Source organism: Pleuronectes platessa, chromosome 7, assembly GCF_947347685.1.
Source record: "Pleuronectes platessa chromosome 7, fPlePla1.1, whole genome shotgun sequence".
Lineage (NCBI taxonomy): Eukaryota > Metazoa > Chordata > Actinopteri > Pleuronectiformes > Pleuronectidae > Pleuronectes > Pleuronectes platessa.
In genome coordinates, this window is record NC_070632.1 from 16,268,034 (window position 1) to 16,287,734 (window position 19,701).

Consider the following 19,701-nt stretch of genomic DNA (forward strand, 5'->3'; position numbering starts at 1 on the left):
TTATCTATCATACTGTTTTAATTTTCAAACGCTGACGGTAATTTTACTCCTCATTATGTCTAACTTGACGCTGCCTGCGCCTCTGCATAGTTCCGCTGTCAGCCAGCAGGGGCGCTGCTGCAGGAAGCCGCTTTATCAGATAGTGACAATGACGGGTAAACATCCAGGATCACATCACTCTTACATGTAAACCGCACATTGAGCAGCGCCTGCATCGATCCCGATACCTACCAATATGTCCCTATCGAACGATTACCTGATCAGACATGTGATCGGGACGCGCGCACACACCGGAGCGTGTGCACGGTGTCCGGGGTTTGTCTCAGCTCATCACATCGCGGACTATTTTCTCCTTCGCCTGAAATCTGAGACTCACTTGGTGGAAGGAAAATAAGCTGAGTGGGTGAATTGTGAAGAGAGCAGATATAAATATAACGCTCCCTTGCATTACACCAGCAAAAAACTGTCATTAATCACATATCACACTCATGTCCTGATCATTTGATACTAATTAGTGATTTTAACATATTGGTAATCGATAATGATCCACATTCTCTCTTTATGTGAGTGAAAATGTGGAATAATCAGAAGAATGAAGTCACCAGGTCAAGAAAAACAAGACCTATAGAAATGCTTTGATCATGACTTATTTTGTGCTGCCATCTGTTGATGAAAACAGGAAATGATCCTCCACGGCTCCGTGACGGCTCAGGTCCTGATGATGCGGGACAGCCAGAGACTGAGGGTGTGTATGAAACTCGTTATAGATAGTCTGTGGTCTGAACCTGAGCTGTGACTTCACTGCCTGAGAGATAAGTCGAGCAGGGACACAAAGGGAATTATAGAAATGTGTTTTTATTTGTAATTTTATTTAGACGATCACTAATTGCTTTGCTCTAATTTAGTTTGTGCACATGTTTATTTAATGTCTGCTTTTTCTTTTTGTACACTGCAGCAACTAAACCTTTTTCACCCCAATGTGCAAAACATGATGATGATGGGGACACAAGAAGGGAGCGGCGCCGTTACGCCCTTTAAACCACCAGAAAGCTTTTTAAAGCGTTAATACAGATATTTGTCTCAGAATATTATAAAATACATATTAGAATTTGCGGTGAAGGTTGTAAACAACAGGAACTTGTTACATGTCATATAAGAGCTTGGATACCAAGATCCTTTAAGTGATAAAGACCAGAGAAATGGTAAATATGAAGTTAAAATTAGATTAAATTCAAATAAAATGTATACAAAGGAATGAGGCCTACTGACTAAATGAAGCCAACTGACTGCACTGATGATATTGTTCTTGCAGCTGAGACAGAAAAAGGCCTGAGGAGTATATCAGCGTGTGTAGGGTTCGTGTTAGATAGGTTTTGGGGTCGTTAACTTTATCCTATCAGTCAGACATTTCAGGAGAAAGTTTATGATAAGAAATTTGGTTTGAGTTTATTAACAAACCTGGAACGCCATCAATTTATGAAATGTTCAAAAACCAGAATGAAAACTGGACTGTGACTGCTGCTTGCTTCTTTGAAAAACCCTTAATCAGGGTTCTTAACTAACGTCCACGTGTTGTTTAATCCAAGTCATTCAGTATGTTACAAAAAGCTGAAGCTCGCATTTGAATTTAAACCCAGCTCCGCTTTCTGTGTGAAACCGAAGTTTGTGGAATCTCCCTTTTTACCTGATGTTGACTTTGGAGATGTGTTTCATACAAACGCCTCAGCAGCTGATTGTCCTCACAAGCTTTTATCACTGAGCTTGAAGAGACGAGTTTGGAGCAGCAGACTTGGTGACCCTCAATCTGCTGGAGTGGTGCCACGGTGTTCTTCTGACCTGCAGGGTCACACCTTTCACACAGCCAGGGGAAATGCTGTGGTCAGGATCCTGAGAACTGTGTGAGTCTACCACTGCACTTCACCCAGTACTGCTTAGAAGTCTTTTACATATTCACAGCAGCACCAGGAGGATGCTACGGTGTTAGACCACATTAGAAGAGAGCCTGGGGATGACAACACCATTACAGCAGCATATCAACATTTTATTTATTGGCAACATGGCTCTTTAGCCCAGGGAAGCCGCCCTGCCTTCCCCAGCTGCTGTATTTCTCCCCCTGGAAGCTTCATATAGTACCACAAGTATTCACACACCTGCATATACGTGCATAAGGATATTATAAGGGTTATTATTATTACTTATTTTTTAAGTAATTATTTTTCAATTACTACTTTTACATAGTTGCTTTGCAATTATAATTTTGGGAGCTGTTTCCCTCTTAAAGACTCACATCTCTTCATCAGAGGATTTGTGATGAGGGAGACCGTAGAACCATAGAACCAGACATAAATATGATCTATTTTATGAAAGATATATAGTAAAGTTCATTTATTGCTGCAGAATATAAAATAATGATATAATATAAATATAATGGGATTCATATTGCATATTAATTCATCATATATAGGCCGATCAAGCCTGTTCAGTTTGTCATTAGTGACGAAAGCTATAAAATGATGTAAAACTGAGAGCAGGTGATGTAAAGTTCCAGGATTATTTCATTAATAAAGTTGTTGTACAGTGTGTGAAGGTGTGTTATGTGAACAGCGTCTGAAACTGTGTAACATTTTCTCATACTCTTAAGAGGCAAATTATTTTTATCATTATTATATAATATAATTGACAGGGAAATCATTTGATTATTATTATATTATTAAATCCTCTGCTCAAACCTTGAGATAATCCTGATAACCTCCCCCACTCTCCACAGTGTATCACACACGTCCATCAGGCCTTGTCATTCGCTGACTTGTTAACGACACCGGAGGTGAGGAGCAGTGACACTTCATCTAAATCTCAAGAAAAAATGTTGTTTCCTTGTTAGTCATTGTTTTCTCACTCTATTTTTGACCTGTGGTTGCTGGCTATTCTGCGCTGATTTATTTCACTGTCAATCTCCTGTCACTTCTGATTTGGGCTGGAAGGTCTCATCTCAGCAGTCTTTGCCCTTGTTCATTCCTCCAGATGTTGAGGTTTACAGAGGAGTCCTGCTGAAGAGGCTGCCGACTCGGTGCTGCTATGCTCCACGGACAAAGCACACGCAACCTCTCAATACCTCACATTATGCTGTTCCCTGCTTATCAAACACATGGCATTCGATTTTGTAATTTTTTTCAAACTCAAGCTTTTTTTTAAAGAACATATTGAAACAAAGAGAAATTGATGATAATAAGGCTGATAAGGATCATTCAGAGGTTGTTTCATCGATGTCTGTTTGGCCTGTTTCCTATTGTTTGACTTCAATCTTTTTATTTTGAACTGGTAAAGCAGCTTTTAACTGTGTTTTGAAAGTTGCCATATAAATAATGTTTATTATTATCATATCACAAGCAGGATTACGCAAAAGCTACACAACCAGTTCTTCATTAATCACTTAGAAAACAATTCATCGATCTTGATGAAAAAAATCTGACGTGTTTTGGGGGACTGGTATTTATGAGTGTTTGCAATAGGGTGTGGCTCCATATCAAAAACTAGATCTAGTGAATTTACATGTGGTTTCATAAGGGGATTATTGGGTCTGGGTGGAGGTTTGCTATAAAACATTCGTTTGTTGTTTTGTTTGATTTTGAGCAGGATTACACACAAATATACAAAAGTGATTTCTAGCAAACAAAAATAATTTAGTTCTGGGGCAGATTTGAGCTCATTTAGATCATCAAACGACTTCCCATTGTCTGTTCTGCTGTAATGACTAAACAATCATGTGTAGGATTGTTTGACCTTGGTGGAGGTATATCCTCTACTCAGTTTCAGATTTTTATTTCATTAAATTTCATTTGAAGAAACTAATTAACAGTTTTCAGGTCACACATCAGACTGACAGTGACCAAAACACACCCTCCTCCTCCTCATAGGTGCTCCTGAATGTGGGACAGCGAGGTCACTGCGGTGCAGAGGTCGCCGAGTCTGGCTCGCACGTGCTCCGTTTAGCCACAGCCGATCCAATCCTCTTATGCTACCCCCCCTACTTCTTCTTCCTTCAGCACTCAGGCCAGACTATAAGATCAGCTCACTGCATGCAGGTCTTATCCTGAAGCAGTAGATCCTCAGAGTCACGTCAGCAGGTATCAAACACTGCACACAACCCACTTACCTACTGGAGAGCAGAGCAGGCCTGTTGGTTTTGAGATGCATTCACTGACCCTCTGTGTGAATAGAATATCAGTATTATGTATACCAACTATATTAGAAATAAAAAAAATGGCAAAACCAACAATTGGTTGTTTTATTATTTTCTGACATCTTAGGGACATCCATCGACAGTAATTCTTCCAAATGTCACCAGTGCTCACTGGTCCTGCAGGAGGCGTTTCTCAGTGGGCGCTCGGCTGCCACAGGAATAGGACGACATCTGACAACACACATGGAATCATTTTATTATTTTTCTGATGTGGTCATCCTGTTGGTTCATGCCTGGCTGGGGAATTCCCTGATTAGCTATTTCAATGTTGCTATCTTTGTACAAATAGGTTTCTAAATTGTTAAATAACATTAAACACTAAAATAGTTTGTTTCAGCTGTTAAAATGTTATAAATTACTGTTTTTTTATCAATATATGATGGGATTTTGAAGATAATATAGTTCTAAATACCTTTTTAGACTAAACTAATTTTCTGAATATGTCAGACTGAGCTTTGGGAAATTAAATGATGTTTCTTTTTACTCTTTCCGGACATTTTATAGATAGTTAGGAACAGTTACTCAACAAAGCAATCACCAATGACAGAAGATAGACTAGATTAATATATAACAGAAAAAAAAACATCAAATATGATTTCCCATAGCCAAGGATGATGTGTTCAAATAGAACACTTTACATTTTGTTGTATGTTGTTATTTTCCGACCTTTTATAGACAATTATTAACAGTTACTGTAGAAAACGATCAACAGATTAATCAATAATACTAAGAAGTACTTAAAATCATTGAGGAAGTGTCACGTTTATGTAATAGCTATAAGTTATAGTTATAAACAGTTATAAGGTGTCATATATAAGTGTAAGTCAAGTCTCCAGTGTTTCTGCAGTGCAGGTCTTCATCTCAGTCTTTTCAGCCTTTAAATGCAGTTATCAGGTTCCACTGTAATTTTGAAACATGGGAGTCCCTGGCTCTGACGTCACTCACACAGCGTATCCCAGGCCGGGCTCTTATTGAAGATGTTATGTTGTGTGTGCGTGTGTGCGTGTGTGTGTGTGCGTGTGTGTGGGTGTGTTTTTTTTCCCTCCTTCTTTTTTCTTGGCATCCTGTGGAAGAGCGGATGGGAAATTCTGATGTCATCAACCTTGGCACAGCGGGGCGGAGGAGCATGCAGGCCCTCAGGGTGCCACGATCAGTGCCCGTGTGTTTGTGCCCCGTAGATGGTGAAATAGATGGTGTGGTGCTGCCCGCCTGTGCTGCACCTGCGTCCCAGCATGCTGATTGATCAGTTTGGTCATGTGGAATGTCACCATCTGCTCCCCAGTCCCACTCACCCCTTCTTGTGCGAATGCCAATCACTGGCAGGAAGATAGTTATTTAAGCCATGTCAAATCAGGCGCATGACGATGAGGAATATGCCAACAGCCCTTCAGATGTGTGTCGAAGGCATCGTATGCACAACAGCACAACAGAACACCACAAAAGCACAACCATGACTTCAGACTGCGTTTTGTTCTTATTGGTCTCTCACGGCAATACAGATTTTCTTTCCCCCCCCATACAGGATTAAATCAGATTCTGGTCACCTCAAAACATTTTATTCCGCAAAAATTGAATTTGATAACCAAGGATTGAAATGATGGTGTGATTACATGAATGTGTTTTTATTTATTTGCATATAAACGTCCTGATTTTATTTTGAGCTTGACTCCTTGTTTATTTATGCTCCATCCCCTTCGGTTCAGCTCCTTTTTTTGTCCTCTTAATGGCCAGCGGCGTATCAGGGGGCCATCAGCAGCGACATTCTTCATTGTAGAGCGCCATAACCAATGACATTTCAACCATGGGAAAATAAAGATATGCAAATTTGAACTCATTAACATTTGCATTACCTGTTTGAATAATCGCACTCCTGACAAGACTGCAATTAACTAAGATTGATGCAAAGTTCAGGGTTAGAGAACTGTATATATTTGCTCTTGGATCATTTAGCCAAGATGTGTGAGTGTGTGTGTGTGTGTGTGTCTGTGTTATGTACGCTTAGTGTGTCAGATAGGAGAACTGATCTCTGTCAGCAGAAAAGGTCATTCAGTAGCCACTGATGTTCCTCGATTATTTGTAATATATACATATATTTCTATATAAATGTACATTCAATTTTTTTTTTAATTAAATATTCAGCTTAAGACAATTAAATATTTCCATCTTTCCCAAAGTAGGGAAACACAGATAAGGGGTTGCAAGATGGCAAATTCAATTAAAAAACTGATTTAAAAAACATATTTTAGCATTGTTACTAAAAGTGAAAAGCATGTTTAAGTTTATATCAAAACTATTAAAATCACAAAATGAGTTGTTCAGATTTTCTTCATCCCCACTCACTGCGATTATGACATATTAATGACTGCAACAATTACAGCAACGCTGGAAACATTGTGACATGTGCATGTAGTGGATTTAAATTTTGGGGGGGATAATGGTGGTCCCAAATGTATGCTACAGTTATCTTAGGTCTTAGGGGCTGAAAGGTTATGGAAGCCCTGCTCTAAATAACCGAAATCTTTAATCAAGCGACATCTAAAAATGTATTACTAAAAAAAAGGAATCGTACACTGTTGATCGTTATGAAGATGAGGAGACTGACCTCCTGACCCAGTTAACAGTAGCGTGAATAGTCAGGATTAGACTCAGAGTTTAAGGAAGCTGCGTGTTCACAGTTCACCTTCCCCGCTGATTGAAACCAGTTGACAGCAGTTTGTTTCTCTTTCAGATCAGTTTATCGGAGCCACTGTAAACACTAATCTCCTACTTACAGCCATGCTCCTCTGGCAGTGTCCTATTTTGGGACATCGCTTATTCAAATGTGAAACAAACAAGTCCGATCACCTCAATGCACGTGTGTTGACTATTTCGAACTGTGCATTGAAATCCATGCGCAGCCTCCGCAAACGTTTTTTTCTCAGAGACTCCGAACTGAAATAGATGCGTTGGAACGAGTCCAAGATGGCCGCAGTGCACCCAGTCCCCTGTAGCTTCAGAGTAAACACTGGAGGGTTAGTGAGACAATGTGTTTAAGATAAATACTTTGCAGCTGCCTCGCTGGGAGTTATTTGATTGGATTCTTGCGAGGTGTCTCCAGGACAACGTGCCGCGCTGCATCGCTTTTGTCCCGCGTCTCTTGATGTACTGTGCAGATGATGGTGCACAAGAAATGTGCGCCAACTTCTTGCATTGCTTACACTAGTGCAGCACCCCATCCTACTTCAGGATTATTTCTTTTAGATTAGTGAATCCCCCTCAAATAGTTCCACAATATACTGGCACTTTTTTATTGTTTTAAACGCAGTGTGCAGAGCTCTTTATAAACAGTCTGTTGGGCAGAGGGAAGTTAGAAAACTCTGTGTTCATCCTTCCTGGTTTATCTGCATTGAAGATTTCATTGTTAATGATTTTCATTGAAATGACACTGAAGTTGCTTTATGCTGCTCCTGTGTGTGGTTTATAGGCACATTTGATTGATTAACTCAATTTGTGTTGTTTTTACCTAACATGTCGGTATTTCAGAGGTCTGTAAAAAATAAAAGCTCTGTAATTCAGCTTGTATAAAGCATGTCAGCGCACTGCCCCGCCCCCGCTGACTGCTACAGAGCGCTGGTCACCTGTTCAGTCAAAGTTTGCTAATATTGAATTTATCACAACAAACTGCACCAAACCTGCCTCTGCACTTCCCAGGACGCACACACGTGCCAACTGTGAAGCCAATAAGATGAACGGATCGTGAGATATTCGTTCCACGCACAGACTGACATACAATTGTGAGTATCTCAGTGTGAAAGGTTTAACCAGTGGACTTTTCTGGAGTCAGTTCCTGAGGCTGTAATTCAGAAAGTATAAATGCAAGTGGTTCATCTGCATGTGCGATAGTAGGTCACTGCAGCACTGGCACGGCAAGCAGTGGATTTTACCGCAAACAGGAAGTTTGACTGCAACCCATTAACAGCTCACCCAGACAGTCTGCTGTATAAATAACCTTTGACCCAGCCTCTGGAGGAGCTCGCCACACGTGCCTACAAACTAAAGACTTTGCTTCTATTTGTGAATGTAGGTCAGACAGGGTGTGGTATCCCCGTGTTTACTGGAAACCTTCACCTGCGTAACAGGAGCTAATCTCCATGACTTCACCAGCGCTCGCTGCCTGATCCAGAGAAGGCATCTCTGAGCGGGCTCACTTATGATTTCACACTAACGTAGGATGTCACAGGAGTGGGATGACACCGGAACAACAACAACAACAACAACAACCTTTACTTTAATTCTAATTCATTTTTCTGGTGTGGTCAAGCCTGGGTGGGGAATTCCCTAAATACCACAAGTTTAAATTATTTTCCTTATTAGTTACCTTTTTTTTTGTTTGTTGCACAAACAGGATTTTTTATTGCAAACTCCCACTTTACCCTCAACATTTTTAGATATATCTCTAATGTACAGATTTGTCTCTGATTAAATTAAAGAAAAAAGGGTGCTCATGATATTATGGACCAGGCTTTCTTGTGAGTACACTAAGCGCATCATCTCCTGGCCACCCCTCTCTGCTGCCTGGAATGGTCCAGCCCTGATTTGCATAAGTTGTCTGCGGGTAGCTGCATGACCAGCAGGGGCGGGTTAGTGCATGTGGACCATATACACATGAGTAGAGACGCGGACAGACGAGCTGTGTGTGGACTGTACGTTGAGCCTGGAGTCTTGCATTGAACCAGACAGAGTTATGTACTGTGCTCATCCCGCCTCTGGCACAGGCAACAACTCCCTGATGTATTGCTACAACACGAAACCAGTGAGTACAACCCTTATATGTATATTTACATATTTCCTTCTTATTTTCCAGAGGCTGCAGGACACTGTATTTGTGGTAATGCTGTTGAAATGGTCCAGTCTGATGTTGTGTGTGTTTGTCGTGTTGATTTCCACGATTCTTCATTAGTTTCCAGATTTATTTGTTCACAGGTGTTCAACTATGTGTTTTCTGATAAATGTGATGTACAAAATGTTTGAAGATATGTGTCTGCAGGTGCAACCAGTGTCAAAGTTATGGGTATTATAATTTAACATTTTGTCACATGTTTATACCTGTACTGATGCACTTCAGACTGTCGGGCTGTGCAGGACATACAACATAAGGGATACCAGATTGTTTTGTGTGTCTGTTCTTGTACTTAAATCTTTGTGAGGACCATTTTAAGTGTACACCCTGCAGAGTGAGGACCTTTTGGGAAAGTGAGGACATTTTGACCGGTCCTCACTTTTTCAATGGACTGTTTGAGGGTTAAAACTTGGTTTTAGGGTTAGGGTTAGAATTATGTTTGGGTAAGGGTTAGGGTTAGGGTTCGGCATTTAGTTTGGATGTTTAAGGTTAGGGTTAGGGTCTAGGTAATTTATTATGTCCTCACTGAGACACAGTTACAAACATCTCTGTGTGTGTATGTGTGTGTGTATGTGTGTGTGTGTGTGTGTGTGTGTGTGTGTGTGTGAGAGAGAGAGTGTGTGTGTGTGTGTGTGTGACAGTGGGAGAAAGAGCTTTATGTTTTAAATTTGTCATATATATATTGTGCTGAATGTATAGTGATGAGTTGTGTATATGGCTGACTCTTGTGTAAACTTCAGTGTTTGCACCTTACAGGAGTGAATGTTAAACTGCACCGTTTGTGTAACCGTTATAAGGTTAAAAATCTTAGTTTGCCTCAAGATTTTATTTTATTTGCTTGTTTATTTCCTGCTCAGCCTCATTTCATCCAGTGTTTGTCTTGGGGTTAATTTATGATCACAATTATTCTCAAGTCAAGTCAAGACACCACCCCCGAACCACAACACCCACAATAACCTCATAATTCAGCCAGATCAAACTACAAGTCCTCCCTCACTTGTGGTTTCACGTCTGACAAACTCATGTTAAAATTCACCAGCCAGGCTCGTGCTTCCTGTTAGTCCGGGCACCGTGTAGTCAGGCCTCGCAGCAGAAAACATCTTGACATGAAGCAGATTGCTGCTATTTCTATTTGATTTAACCCTGCTATGTCAGAGCGGTCCCTCCACCACTGCAGCCATTATCAAAGGCAGCTTTGATCTCTGTGAGACTAACCATATCCAGACATCGTGGATCACAGAGGCAGAAAATTGGTTGCATGTGGCTGGAGTTGGCCGTGATGGAGCACAGCATAGGCCCTGAATAGCAAGTTGATATTTCACTCTTCTAGCATCATAATGCTGAGTATAATAACAAAGGGAAAACAGTGTAGTTGTCTGTATAGTCAAATTTGTAAGTATATTTAGCTTAAAATAACTTTGTTATTTCAAGGTCACATGTTCAAAATGATAATTTCATGCCGTTATTAAGGTTTCATTCTATTTCAATTCTCTTTTAGTTGCACAAGTTGCTGGAAAAAAAGTCCCTTATCGTTTGTGATGCCATGATTGATGGTTCTTAAATCAATGCTATGCTAAAAGAGGATGCCATGGTGACGGCGCCTCTCCAGCGGGGGCCAGAGAGGGCGTGCTGGGGCGGGGGTGTGACCATTATTAACGGGTCGCCTGCTATGCTGATGGTAAGGAGGACAATTGGCTTTATCCTCCGCCATATGCTGCCCATGGCGGCTCAGACGGGCCCAGTGTCGGCAGGGGCTCCTCTGTTTGGCCTAGCCCACAATCACCATGGGACTCATGCCAGCCAGGGTCATGGCTGCATGTGTGTGTGTGTGTGTGTGTGTGTGTGTGTGTGTTTGTGTGCTTAAGTACGTGTGTCTTTGTGTGTGCACATGCGTGCGTGCGAGAGAGAGAGAGCCTGTGAGTGTGCTTGCACGAGCATACTCAAGAGAGTCTTTAATAGCCTGCTCTACAGAAGTTGTCGTCCGGGTAACTGACACCCCATTGATGCTGCGCAGGGAGGTTTATTTTCATTTCCTGGGGCACATCAAAGCAATCGAGGGAGGTGCAGGTGCAGCCCAGACCTCTTGGTGTGTTTGAGTGAGCGAGCATGTGTTGGTGGGTTTCGTCTGCATATGTGGAGTTTGGAGCGCGTCGCTTACACGTAAAAAGAAAAGAAAACAAATAAGCTGAAGGTGTCCTTAGTCGAATCCTTTGATCTGTTTATTTTGTTTCCTGCGGGAGAGAGCATCAGGGTGAGCCTCAGTTCTCTGTTTTGGTTTCTCTCTGAGGGCGAAGCGTGAGGAGGCCTGTAATTCAATTTTATTTGGGAGGGAATTGTATCCCAGTCCTCTGAAGCCAGCCGAACCTGATCATGATTAGGGCAGGGATTTCTCATGCTGAATGGTTCCTAAATCCGGATGAGGAGGTGCATGGATCTGCAGCTTATGGATTATCGCAATAGCTCTAAGTGTGCATCAGCTCTCTGCTTTGTTTTCGTAATACTGTTGCTCCAGCCCGCGCTCAGAGCACTCACGTGTTTATGTCACTAAGTCAGTTTGAGTCATACAGATACCTTGGAAAATGTTTGATTACACATCATATTTTTCCAACACTGCCTTAAATATATGTTTTTCTTTTTAGGTGTATGGGCAGTCTACCACTAATGACGACATCAACCAGAACTTACCTGCACATGCATCCAACAAGATGTCCACCAATGTGTTCGCAAGCACCTTCTTTGGTGAGAATCCAAAATGGACACGATTAACCATCAGCCCTTCTAAAGCAGTGACAATCCTTCATCAAGACTTTGCTCCATCTAAAGTTCCTTTAAACCCATTGTCTCTTTACAAATACAGTTTTAAGGGAAAGATGTTCTGATTTCTAGATACACAACAGTAAAATGTTCTAATTGTGGGTTTTCTCCTGCCTGCCTGTGGGTATATCTGATTTATTTGTATTTTTCCTCCAGTAGGACAAATAACCCTAACCCTAACCCTAACCCATTTGATCCTAATAAAGATATACAAAACTTCAGGACATAATAGATAAATACCCATGATATCAAACACTTTTCAACATGATTAAATTTAAACTCAGTGCTACAATCAGCATGATAACATGCTTATAATCACAGTGCTAACATGCTTATGCTCTGTGTAGCTTGATAAATATATCAGTTTAGCATTTTAGCATGCTTACATTGGTTAATTAGTCATAAATAAAAAGTTGGGACTGTTTTGACCTGATGATGGCACTGTTGGAAAAGTGATTCGCTGAAGGAAAGTAACTATATTGACCAAGCTCATTACAGTTACAGTTGAGAGCATAGACTCTATATGAAGATGGATGACATGACAGTTCCCCAAAAGTGAAGCCAAATCATCTTAATTGCCCCCTGGGGGCTGCCTGCAGTATAGGTCATAAACCCTGCCTTAGCAGATGGGATGTGGATCAAACAAAAAAGTCAAAAAATACATCAAATACATATTTCAAATACAAATTTTTAAATTAAGTCTGTGACAAATTAGAAAGGAATTTCTGAACAAGTGGTAAACATTAGCTTAATTCAACAAGTGAAACTTTGTGATGGGACTTAATTGTTGGCTGTGGAGCTTCATGGCTGCACTGGCTGATTGAGATGCTGTTCCAGTGCAGGCTATAACATATCGTTATGCATTTTAGAGGGGACGAGCAATTCGCCTGACATCTGGAATGCTGTAAATGGGCTGAACCAGCAGGGCTATGAAGGTGCACTGGGAGCAGGCACAACCCACCAAACACAGCCGGGGAGCTACAGCAGCTTGCAGCCACCACACAGTCACCTGGTGAGATTTACATCCAGGACCTTGGATATTGACAGTGCAGCATTTTTTGTCGTCCCCTGTGTATTTAACTGTGGGTTTCCTTATGGTTCAGGACTACTCCTCACATTCAGTGATGGCTGCTGATATGAACAGGGGTCTTCCACCCATGTCCACATTTCACCGCAACAATACGGCACCACGCACCCCATCCATCAACACTTCAGAGAATTCAACAGGTGAGGAAATAATCTCCATTGCTTGTTTCAGCGCAGGTTCGACTGTTTATTCTTCTGTTTTATGATGATTGTTTTTGTTCTCCAGCCTCAGGGAACCAGGGAAACGGATCAGGAGGGTCACAGACAGGCGCTACCTTGGGCAAAGCTCTGGCCTCTGTAAGTATGCACCACCTCGGTCCCATTAGGTCGACTCATCCATGCCTTGTTATGTTCAAACAGTCAGACCAGTGCATAAAACCAAGCCCGTGAGAGCCCCAGTAGTATAATACAAACAGGAAACACTGCCACTAGCAGACGGGTGCATATTAAGGAAGGGCTACTTTTTATTGTCCGGTGACTTGTAAAATGACCAGAATTGATGAGTTTAGCTCAGGTTACGATCCCGCTCCAAAGGCTGCGGCAGCAGCTGTAAAACCTTACGCGGAAATGACAAGTTGTGCTTTTAAAATGATGCATGACCTGGTACCGCCCCTCCCCCCCTCTCCCTCTCCCTCCCTGTTTCCCCCAACAGATTTATTCCCCTGATCACACCAGCAGCAGCTTCCCCTCCAGCTCGTCCACACCAGTGAGGAGTCCGTCTCCACTGCCCAACACAGCTGAACCCGCAGGTAAACCGGAGTGATGGAAGCAGCCGGAGGTGCTGCTCGGGATGTAATAAAGTTTATTTTTATTTTGTGTATCTCAGCCTCTTCATGCTCTATTTTTGTTTTGTTTTTTTCTCCTGCCAGGTTCTGACATGTGGCCCCGGAGTTCTGTCCAAGCCCCAGTGTCACCTCATTTTGAGTCTTCACTTATATCGATGGTACAGACCTCATTTCATAAAACAAAAACAACATACACACATATATATGTATATTTAAATGCACTAAGATGTGTACACATTTAAAAAATGGACCACCAAATACTAATACAACAATTGTATTATTATCAGATAAATTAAAGATTATTATACCAGGACTGAAATTTACTGATAAAGAAATAATATTTCCACATTTTGCCCATAGTCAAATTTTCCATCTTTCAGAGGGAAGAGCCATGTTTTCTCAATTCTGTCCAGCAAATATTGTGACCAATATCTTACCCATACTATTTTATTATATATTTACAACCACAATGGCACTAGGACACATTCCCTCGCCAAGAACCATCGATAAATAAAGTTCCTGGATCTGTCCCTGATCCAGATCCACACCTGAAAGTAATGGTTTCTTTCCTGACCCATACCAGGTCCTGCAATTAAGTTTTGTATTAAAATGTCTTGTAGTTTTCTGTAATCATACTTACAAACAAAAACAAAGAAACAAACAAACAAACCTCCTTGGCGATGTTTATTATAAATAATATTTGCCTATCATACCTGTTCAGAGAACAGAGACTGAAAAACGGAGGGAAATGTAAAAGTAAATATTCTACATATTGTCTGTACATTACTGGAGGGATAATTTACTATTTTAAAAGATATGATTATTTACTGTCTTCAACATCCAAGCCACTCTCCTCTGTGTCCAGCAGTTAGCTCAGCCTACAATAGGCCATATAAGAGTAAACAGCCAAAATTACGATGTCCAGCTCAGGAAACTCCAGCACCTGTAAATCTCAGTAATAGACGTGTTGTGTTCTGTTGAGGTGAAACAGGTGTTTATGTGCAGGGCTGGTTGCCTGGCAGCCAAACTCCAGCTATTTAAGCTTATTCATGTAGAAATTGTGATCTTAGATGAATACAGCTGCTTATTTGCGAGAGAATAATTTGTGCAGCTACAATTGAATACAATATTTCTGATATTACTGATGGGATATTACAATTTAGCCTTCATTGACCTCTACCCCCCCAAAATTGCCCTTTTGACCTTCTGTCTCCTGGTGTTTGCAGTCTCAGGTGGAGGACCGTCTGGACAGACTCGACGATGTGATCCACGTTCTGAGGAACCACGCCGTGGGCCCCACGTCAGGTCTGCCCGCCGACATCCACACCCTGCTGAACCAGAACCACCACGGCCACCCGGGCTCTGCCAACGCTCTGAACACCACCTGTCACACTCAAGCCATGGTGAACAAGCATTACCTTGAAGTATTTAAGAAAGGACAGGGCAGTGTGTCTGGAAATCCCTTGTTGTGTGTGTGTGTGTGTGTGTGTGTGTGTGTGTGTGTGTGTGTGTGTGTGTGTGTGTGTGTGTGTGTGTGTGTGTGTGTGTGTGTGTGTGTGTGTGTGTGTGTGTGTGTGTGTGTGTGTGTGTGTGTGTGTGTGTGTGTGGACAGTATATATGCTGGTATTCAGTTTCAGGAATTTTCCGCCCGCTATGTTTTTTCTCAGATTGTTGTCCTTGAAATAGGAAACTGAGCACAATGGCAGAGCGCTGTGATGCGGTGCCCTTGTACGGAGCGTGTGCGGCGTAATGCTGTGTGGGGTGATGGGGGACGCCTGCATCGCGCATTCACATCATAGCATGTTTCCCTTTCAGCCGACCGAGGGGATTTTAGCCCAGCTTGAGTGGAAGTATATGCCGGGGAAAAGGGTTTTTTAGTCTAATCCTTTGGGGGAGGGGGGTATTAAATTCTCTCACTTTTTTTTTTTTTTTTCAAAATGATGCGACCAGGAGTGAATCGTTCCTGAAAAGAATTAGGGAGTATATGTGGTAGTTTTAAGGGAAAGATTAAGATTGTCTGAGATTACATTAATTCTGCAGAGCGAGAGATCTACTCAGGGTTACGTCGGAAATGAGAGGGCAGATGTTGGTTTTGTGACTTGTTTGTCGTTGGTTGGATGTAAGAGTTTGTGCACTGCATGCGACTGAGGCTGCCTCGCTGTCTCAGAAAGATTTACAGAGATGCTGCATCGATCACATTTAACATTAAGAGAAATTCCACGTGCTCAAGACTCAGGAATACAAACCGTGCCCTTATCTCATCCCGTTCTCTGTGTGTCATAAAGGTTGAAGCTGTGGGCATGAACAACAACCTCTTGGCCTTCCAGGGCCGCACACAAAATGGCCACCCGTACCTGGCCAGGCAAAGGGACACTCTTCAGCCCATGCAAGGTGGAGGTAAAGGCGGATAATTTCCACTCATTTTATCCACTGCTGCAGTCCTGCAACACTTTGAACTATTAAAAGATTTCAACCGTTTGATTTTTATTTCTGTGTGATATTCCACAGGAGGTGTGGGAGTTCAGGGTAATCCAGATCTGAAGATGGAGAGCAGGGAGAGGGAGGAGATGATGCACACCAGCCACAGCCCCGACAGCCTGAGATCAGACGAGGAGAGCGAACACAAAAACCAGGGAGAAAACAGCAGCAGGGACAGGTGAATGCTCACAAACACCCGGCTTTACTCTGGGGGGGGGGGGGGGGGGGGGGGGGGAAGAACACACACAGGATGCACCTGGTCCGAAAAACCACGTTGTTGTGTAAAATTTGTTGCTCAAAGAAAAAAGTCAAAGAAAAGCAAACTGAGATTTATGGTGCTGATTATGCAGAGTCAGGCCTCCCTGCTGACGTGTGGAGCACATGATACTTTAAGTGTATTTTTAGGTGTTTTGTGACAAAGAAATGACGCTAAATCTGTAATTTCTTGAATTTCACACAAGCGTTTTAAAAAGAAGAGCCTCAGAGTCTAACGCATGTATTAGTGCCTGCTTGCCGTTCAGTTTCACTCGCTTTAAGTACTGTCAGACCCCCCGGTGTGAAGGGCAGCTGTGTCCACGCCGGTCTATTTAGCTCTGCCTCATATTTCTTCTTCATGTCGCTTGAAGTTGCAGTAAATTAACAGATGAAAGAAAAAGAGGGATAAGAGCAGCTGCTCGGACATACAGTTAATAGTAAAGACATCGCGGCAAAGGCTGCTTTACATTATACTGCATTATACATTAGAGGCTACACTGCTTTACATTATAACTCACTGTCCTCAATCAAAATGAAGGGTTTGCAGTTCTTGTCTGCATTTATAATATTTTGAACTACTGCTGCCGATTCCGATTTATTTTCATTATTGTTATTAATTAATAATTGCTTGCTCTATAAAAATAAAATAAATGCCTTATGTCAACAAATTGCTTATTTTGTCAAAAAACCTGAAGACACTAAAATGTCAAAGATATAAAGCTCTAAAAAAATCGGACTCTTTAAGATGCAGGAACCAGGCAATGTTTAATATACATTTGTTTTTTTGCTTGATAAATTAATTGAAATATTAATCACAATCAATTACATTTTTTACTATTGATTGATGAATTGACTGAATGAATTGTGACATTAGTCGTGATCGTTGTGGATAATCGATGGTGTTTTAGATTCAGTAAAATGGTTTGGGTTTTAAATAATCCAGTAGAAGAAGTCGGTCTGATTTAAACCCAGAATGCACTTTTGGAAAATCCCAGATAGTCACAGACTGAACCTCCAGATGTCTGAAGTCTCAGAGGTCACATCAGGACAAACCTCGTCATGACATCAGCTCTGATGTCTGAGTGCATGCTGTCTTTTTATTTAGATCTATAATCTAGTTGTGGGACATCAATGCTGGCATATGTGAATGACCTCCAGCAACAATTGCTTTTATTGAACATTGTTTGTTTTATATTGTCTACTCAAACCAAATAATTTAATAATTAAAAATATCAATGATTCGAATCAATCAAATGATTCGAATCACAGCCCCTATTCACAAATCACAATTTGTCACATAGGGCTTAACAAGGGCAGACATCCTTTGCTCTTAACCCTCAGCAAGAGGCAGGAAAAACTACCAAAAAACCCTATTAACAGGGGAAAAGAGCGTAGAAACCTCAGAGAGATCCACATGTGAGGGATCCCAGTCCCAGGACGCACAGAGGTGCAGTAGATGCTGCATATAACCGAACACATCAAGACAATAACAGTGAACATTCATCAGAATATAAGATAAATAAAGAAATTGAATAATAATCATAAATTCTGTCAAGGATTGATTATCAATGTGTTGATGTTCAGCTGATTACATGAGCAAGTTCTTTGTCAAGGATCCAATGAGAGCACCAGAGGATCTCAGTAACATAAAGTCAGCTTAGTGACCAGCAGAGGGCAGACAAATCCACGTTTTACTTAACACACTGTATTTTATTTGTTAACATTTTTTTTTTTTTAAAGGGAGTTTTTTAAAAGAGTTTTCACATTCATGATCATTCTGTTTTGTTCTTGTACCCGCTTGTTGTCGTAGTAATCATGAGGACGAGGACCTGAGCCCCGAGCAGAAGGTGGAACGCGAGCGCGAGAGGAGGATGGCCAACAACGCCCGGGAACGTCTGCGCGTGCGGGACATCAACGAGGCCTTCAAGGAGCTGGGGCACATGTGCCAGCTGCACCTGAAGAGTGAGAAGCCGCAGACCAAACTGCTGGTGCTGCACCAGGCCGTGGCGGTGATCCTGAGCCTGGAGCAACAGGTCCGAGGTCAGTACATCGCTGCTGCACAAGGGTCGGGAGGCAGGAGGTCAGGAGGTCCTCTGTGATGAGACGGGGAAAAGTAAAGGGGAGGGTGAAAATAAATAGGGGGAGAATCGCTGAGAGAAAATTCAAGGTGTTTTTCAGTAATCAAAGTATTTGTATGTGCATTACACGGGCGATTGAAATCAATGATATCATCAAACCACACAACGCCTAATTTAAAATTCTGAATTTAGAGTTCATATTCTAACCCTGTTGTTTGTTGAATGCCACAGAGAGGAACCTGAACCCGAAGGCGGCGTGTCTGCGGAGGAGAGAGGAAGAGAAGGCGTCCATGATAGATCCGCAGTCCATGCATCTTGCTTTTCATCCCAGTCTGAATGATCCAGGAAACCTCATGGGCCATCTCTGAGCATCTGATACGAACATCACGTCCAGCATCAAGTATTTAACATTCAATTATACACTTTAATATCAGTCAGTCAATCACAATCATATACAGTAGATGTGTAGAGGTGTTTCTTTTGTAAAAATGTTGTTCATCCAAACCATAACATCACTAGTTTTAGAGATATTGAGTGGTAAAATCAAGGATATTTCTATCTGGATACAAAGCATATTTTAACTAGAACTAATTATTGTCCTTTTAATGTTTATGTGTCTTTGGTTTTCAGACGCTGACTAAAGAGCATCTCGGGATCCTATCGGGAGCCCCCAGCGTTCCAGAGTGGAGAGGTCGACCTCTCTGATTGTAAAGTGTGATGCAGTCGAACAATCATCTCCTCACTTCCCCCAACCTGACTTCTAACTTTGTGCCTAAACTTAATAGACGTAACAGACAAATGCATTGTAAGCTGCAGATGATTTTTTTGTACATATTTTGTATATTTATTGATTATCTTCTACGTTTGATTAAATCTGAATAGGTGAGACCCGGTAGCGGCAAATGTGTGACCTGCAGTCTTGACTTTTACAGTGCATCACTATTTACCAGGTACACTCTAGGTTCCCACCGAGCTCAGAGGACCGGCGATACCACAGTGTGTTCAGGCGACGGATTTCATTTGTCCGGTGGTTTGTGTGTGTGTGTGCCAGTGGGTGAGTGCTTTTTGTGGGAGTTTGACCATTCT

General features: G+C 41.7%; 1 protein-coding gene across 1 annotated transcript; it reads left to right on the forward strand.

Moving 5' to 3' along the window:
- The first annotated feature begins 8,899 nt into the window (after positions 1-8,899).
- On the forward strand, positions 8,900-18,994 carry LOC128444851 (transcription factor 12). The gene is made up of 12 exons (XM_053427516.1): positions 8,900-9,032; positions 11,759-11,858; positions 12,803-12,945; positions 13,037-13,160; positions 13,246-13,316; positions 13,672-13,768; positions 13,889-13,962; positions 15,031-15,207; positions 16,090-16,201; positions 16,313-16,460; positions 18,348-18,577; positions 18,847-18,994. Exons 1-12 carry the CDS (start codon positions 8,964-8,966, stop codon positions 18,981-18,983), a joined length of 1,482 nt encoding a protein of 493 aa, XP_053283491.1. The 5' UTR covers positions 8,900-8,963; the 3' UTR covers positions 18,984-18,994.
- Positions 18,995-19,701: the final 707 nt, after the last annotated feature.

Excerpts from the sequence above, each read along its gene's own strand:
- LOC128444851 (XM_053427516.1), top strand. The coding sequence starts at position 8,964 with ATGTACTGTGCTCATCCCGCCTCTGGCACAGGCAACAACTCCCTGATG. Across the intron at positions 13,161-13,245 it reads CACTTCAGAGAATTCAACAG|CCTCAGGGAACCAGGGAAAC; the intron begins GTGAGGAAATAA and ends TTTGTTCTCCAG. Across the intron at positions 15,208-16,089 it reads CCTGTCACACTCAAGCCATG|GTTGAAGCTGTGGGCATGAA; the intron begins GTGAACAAGCAT and ends TGTGTCATAAAG.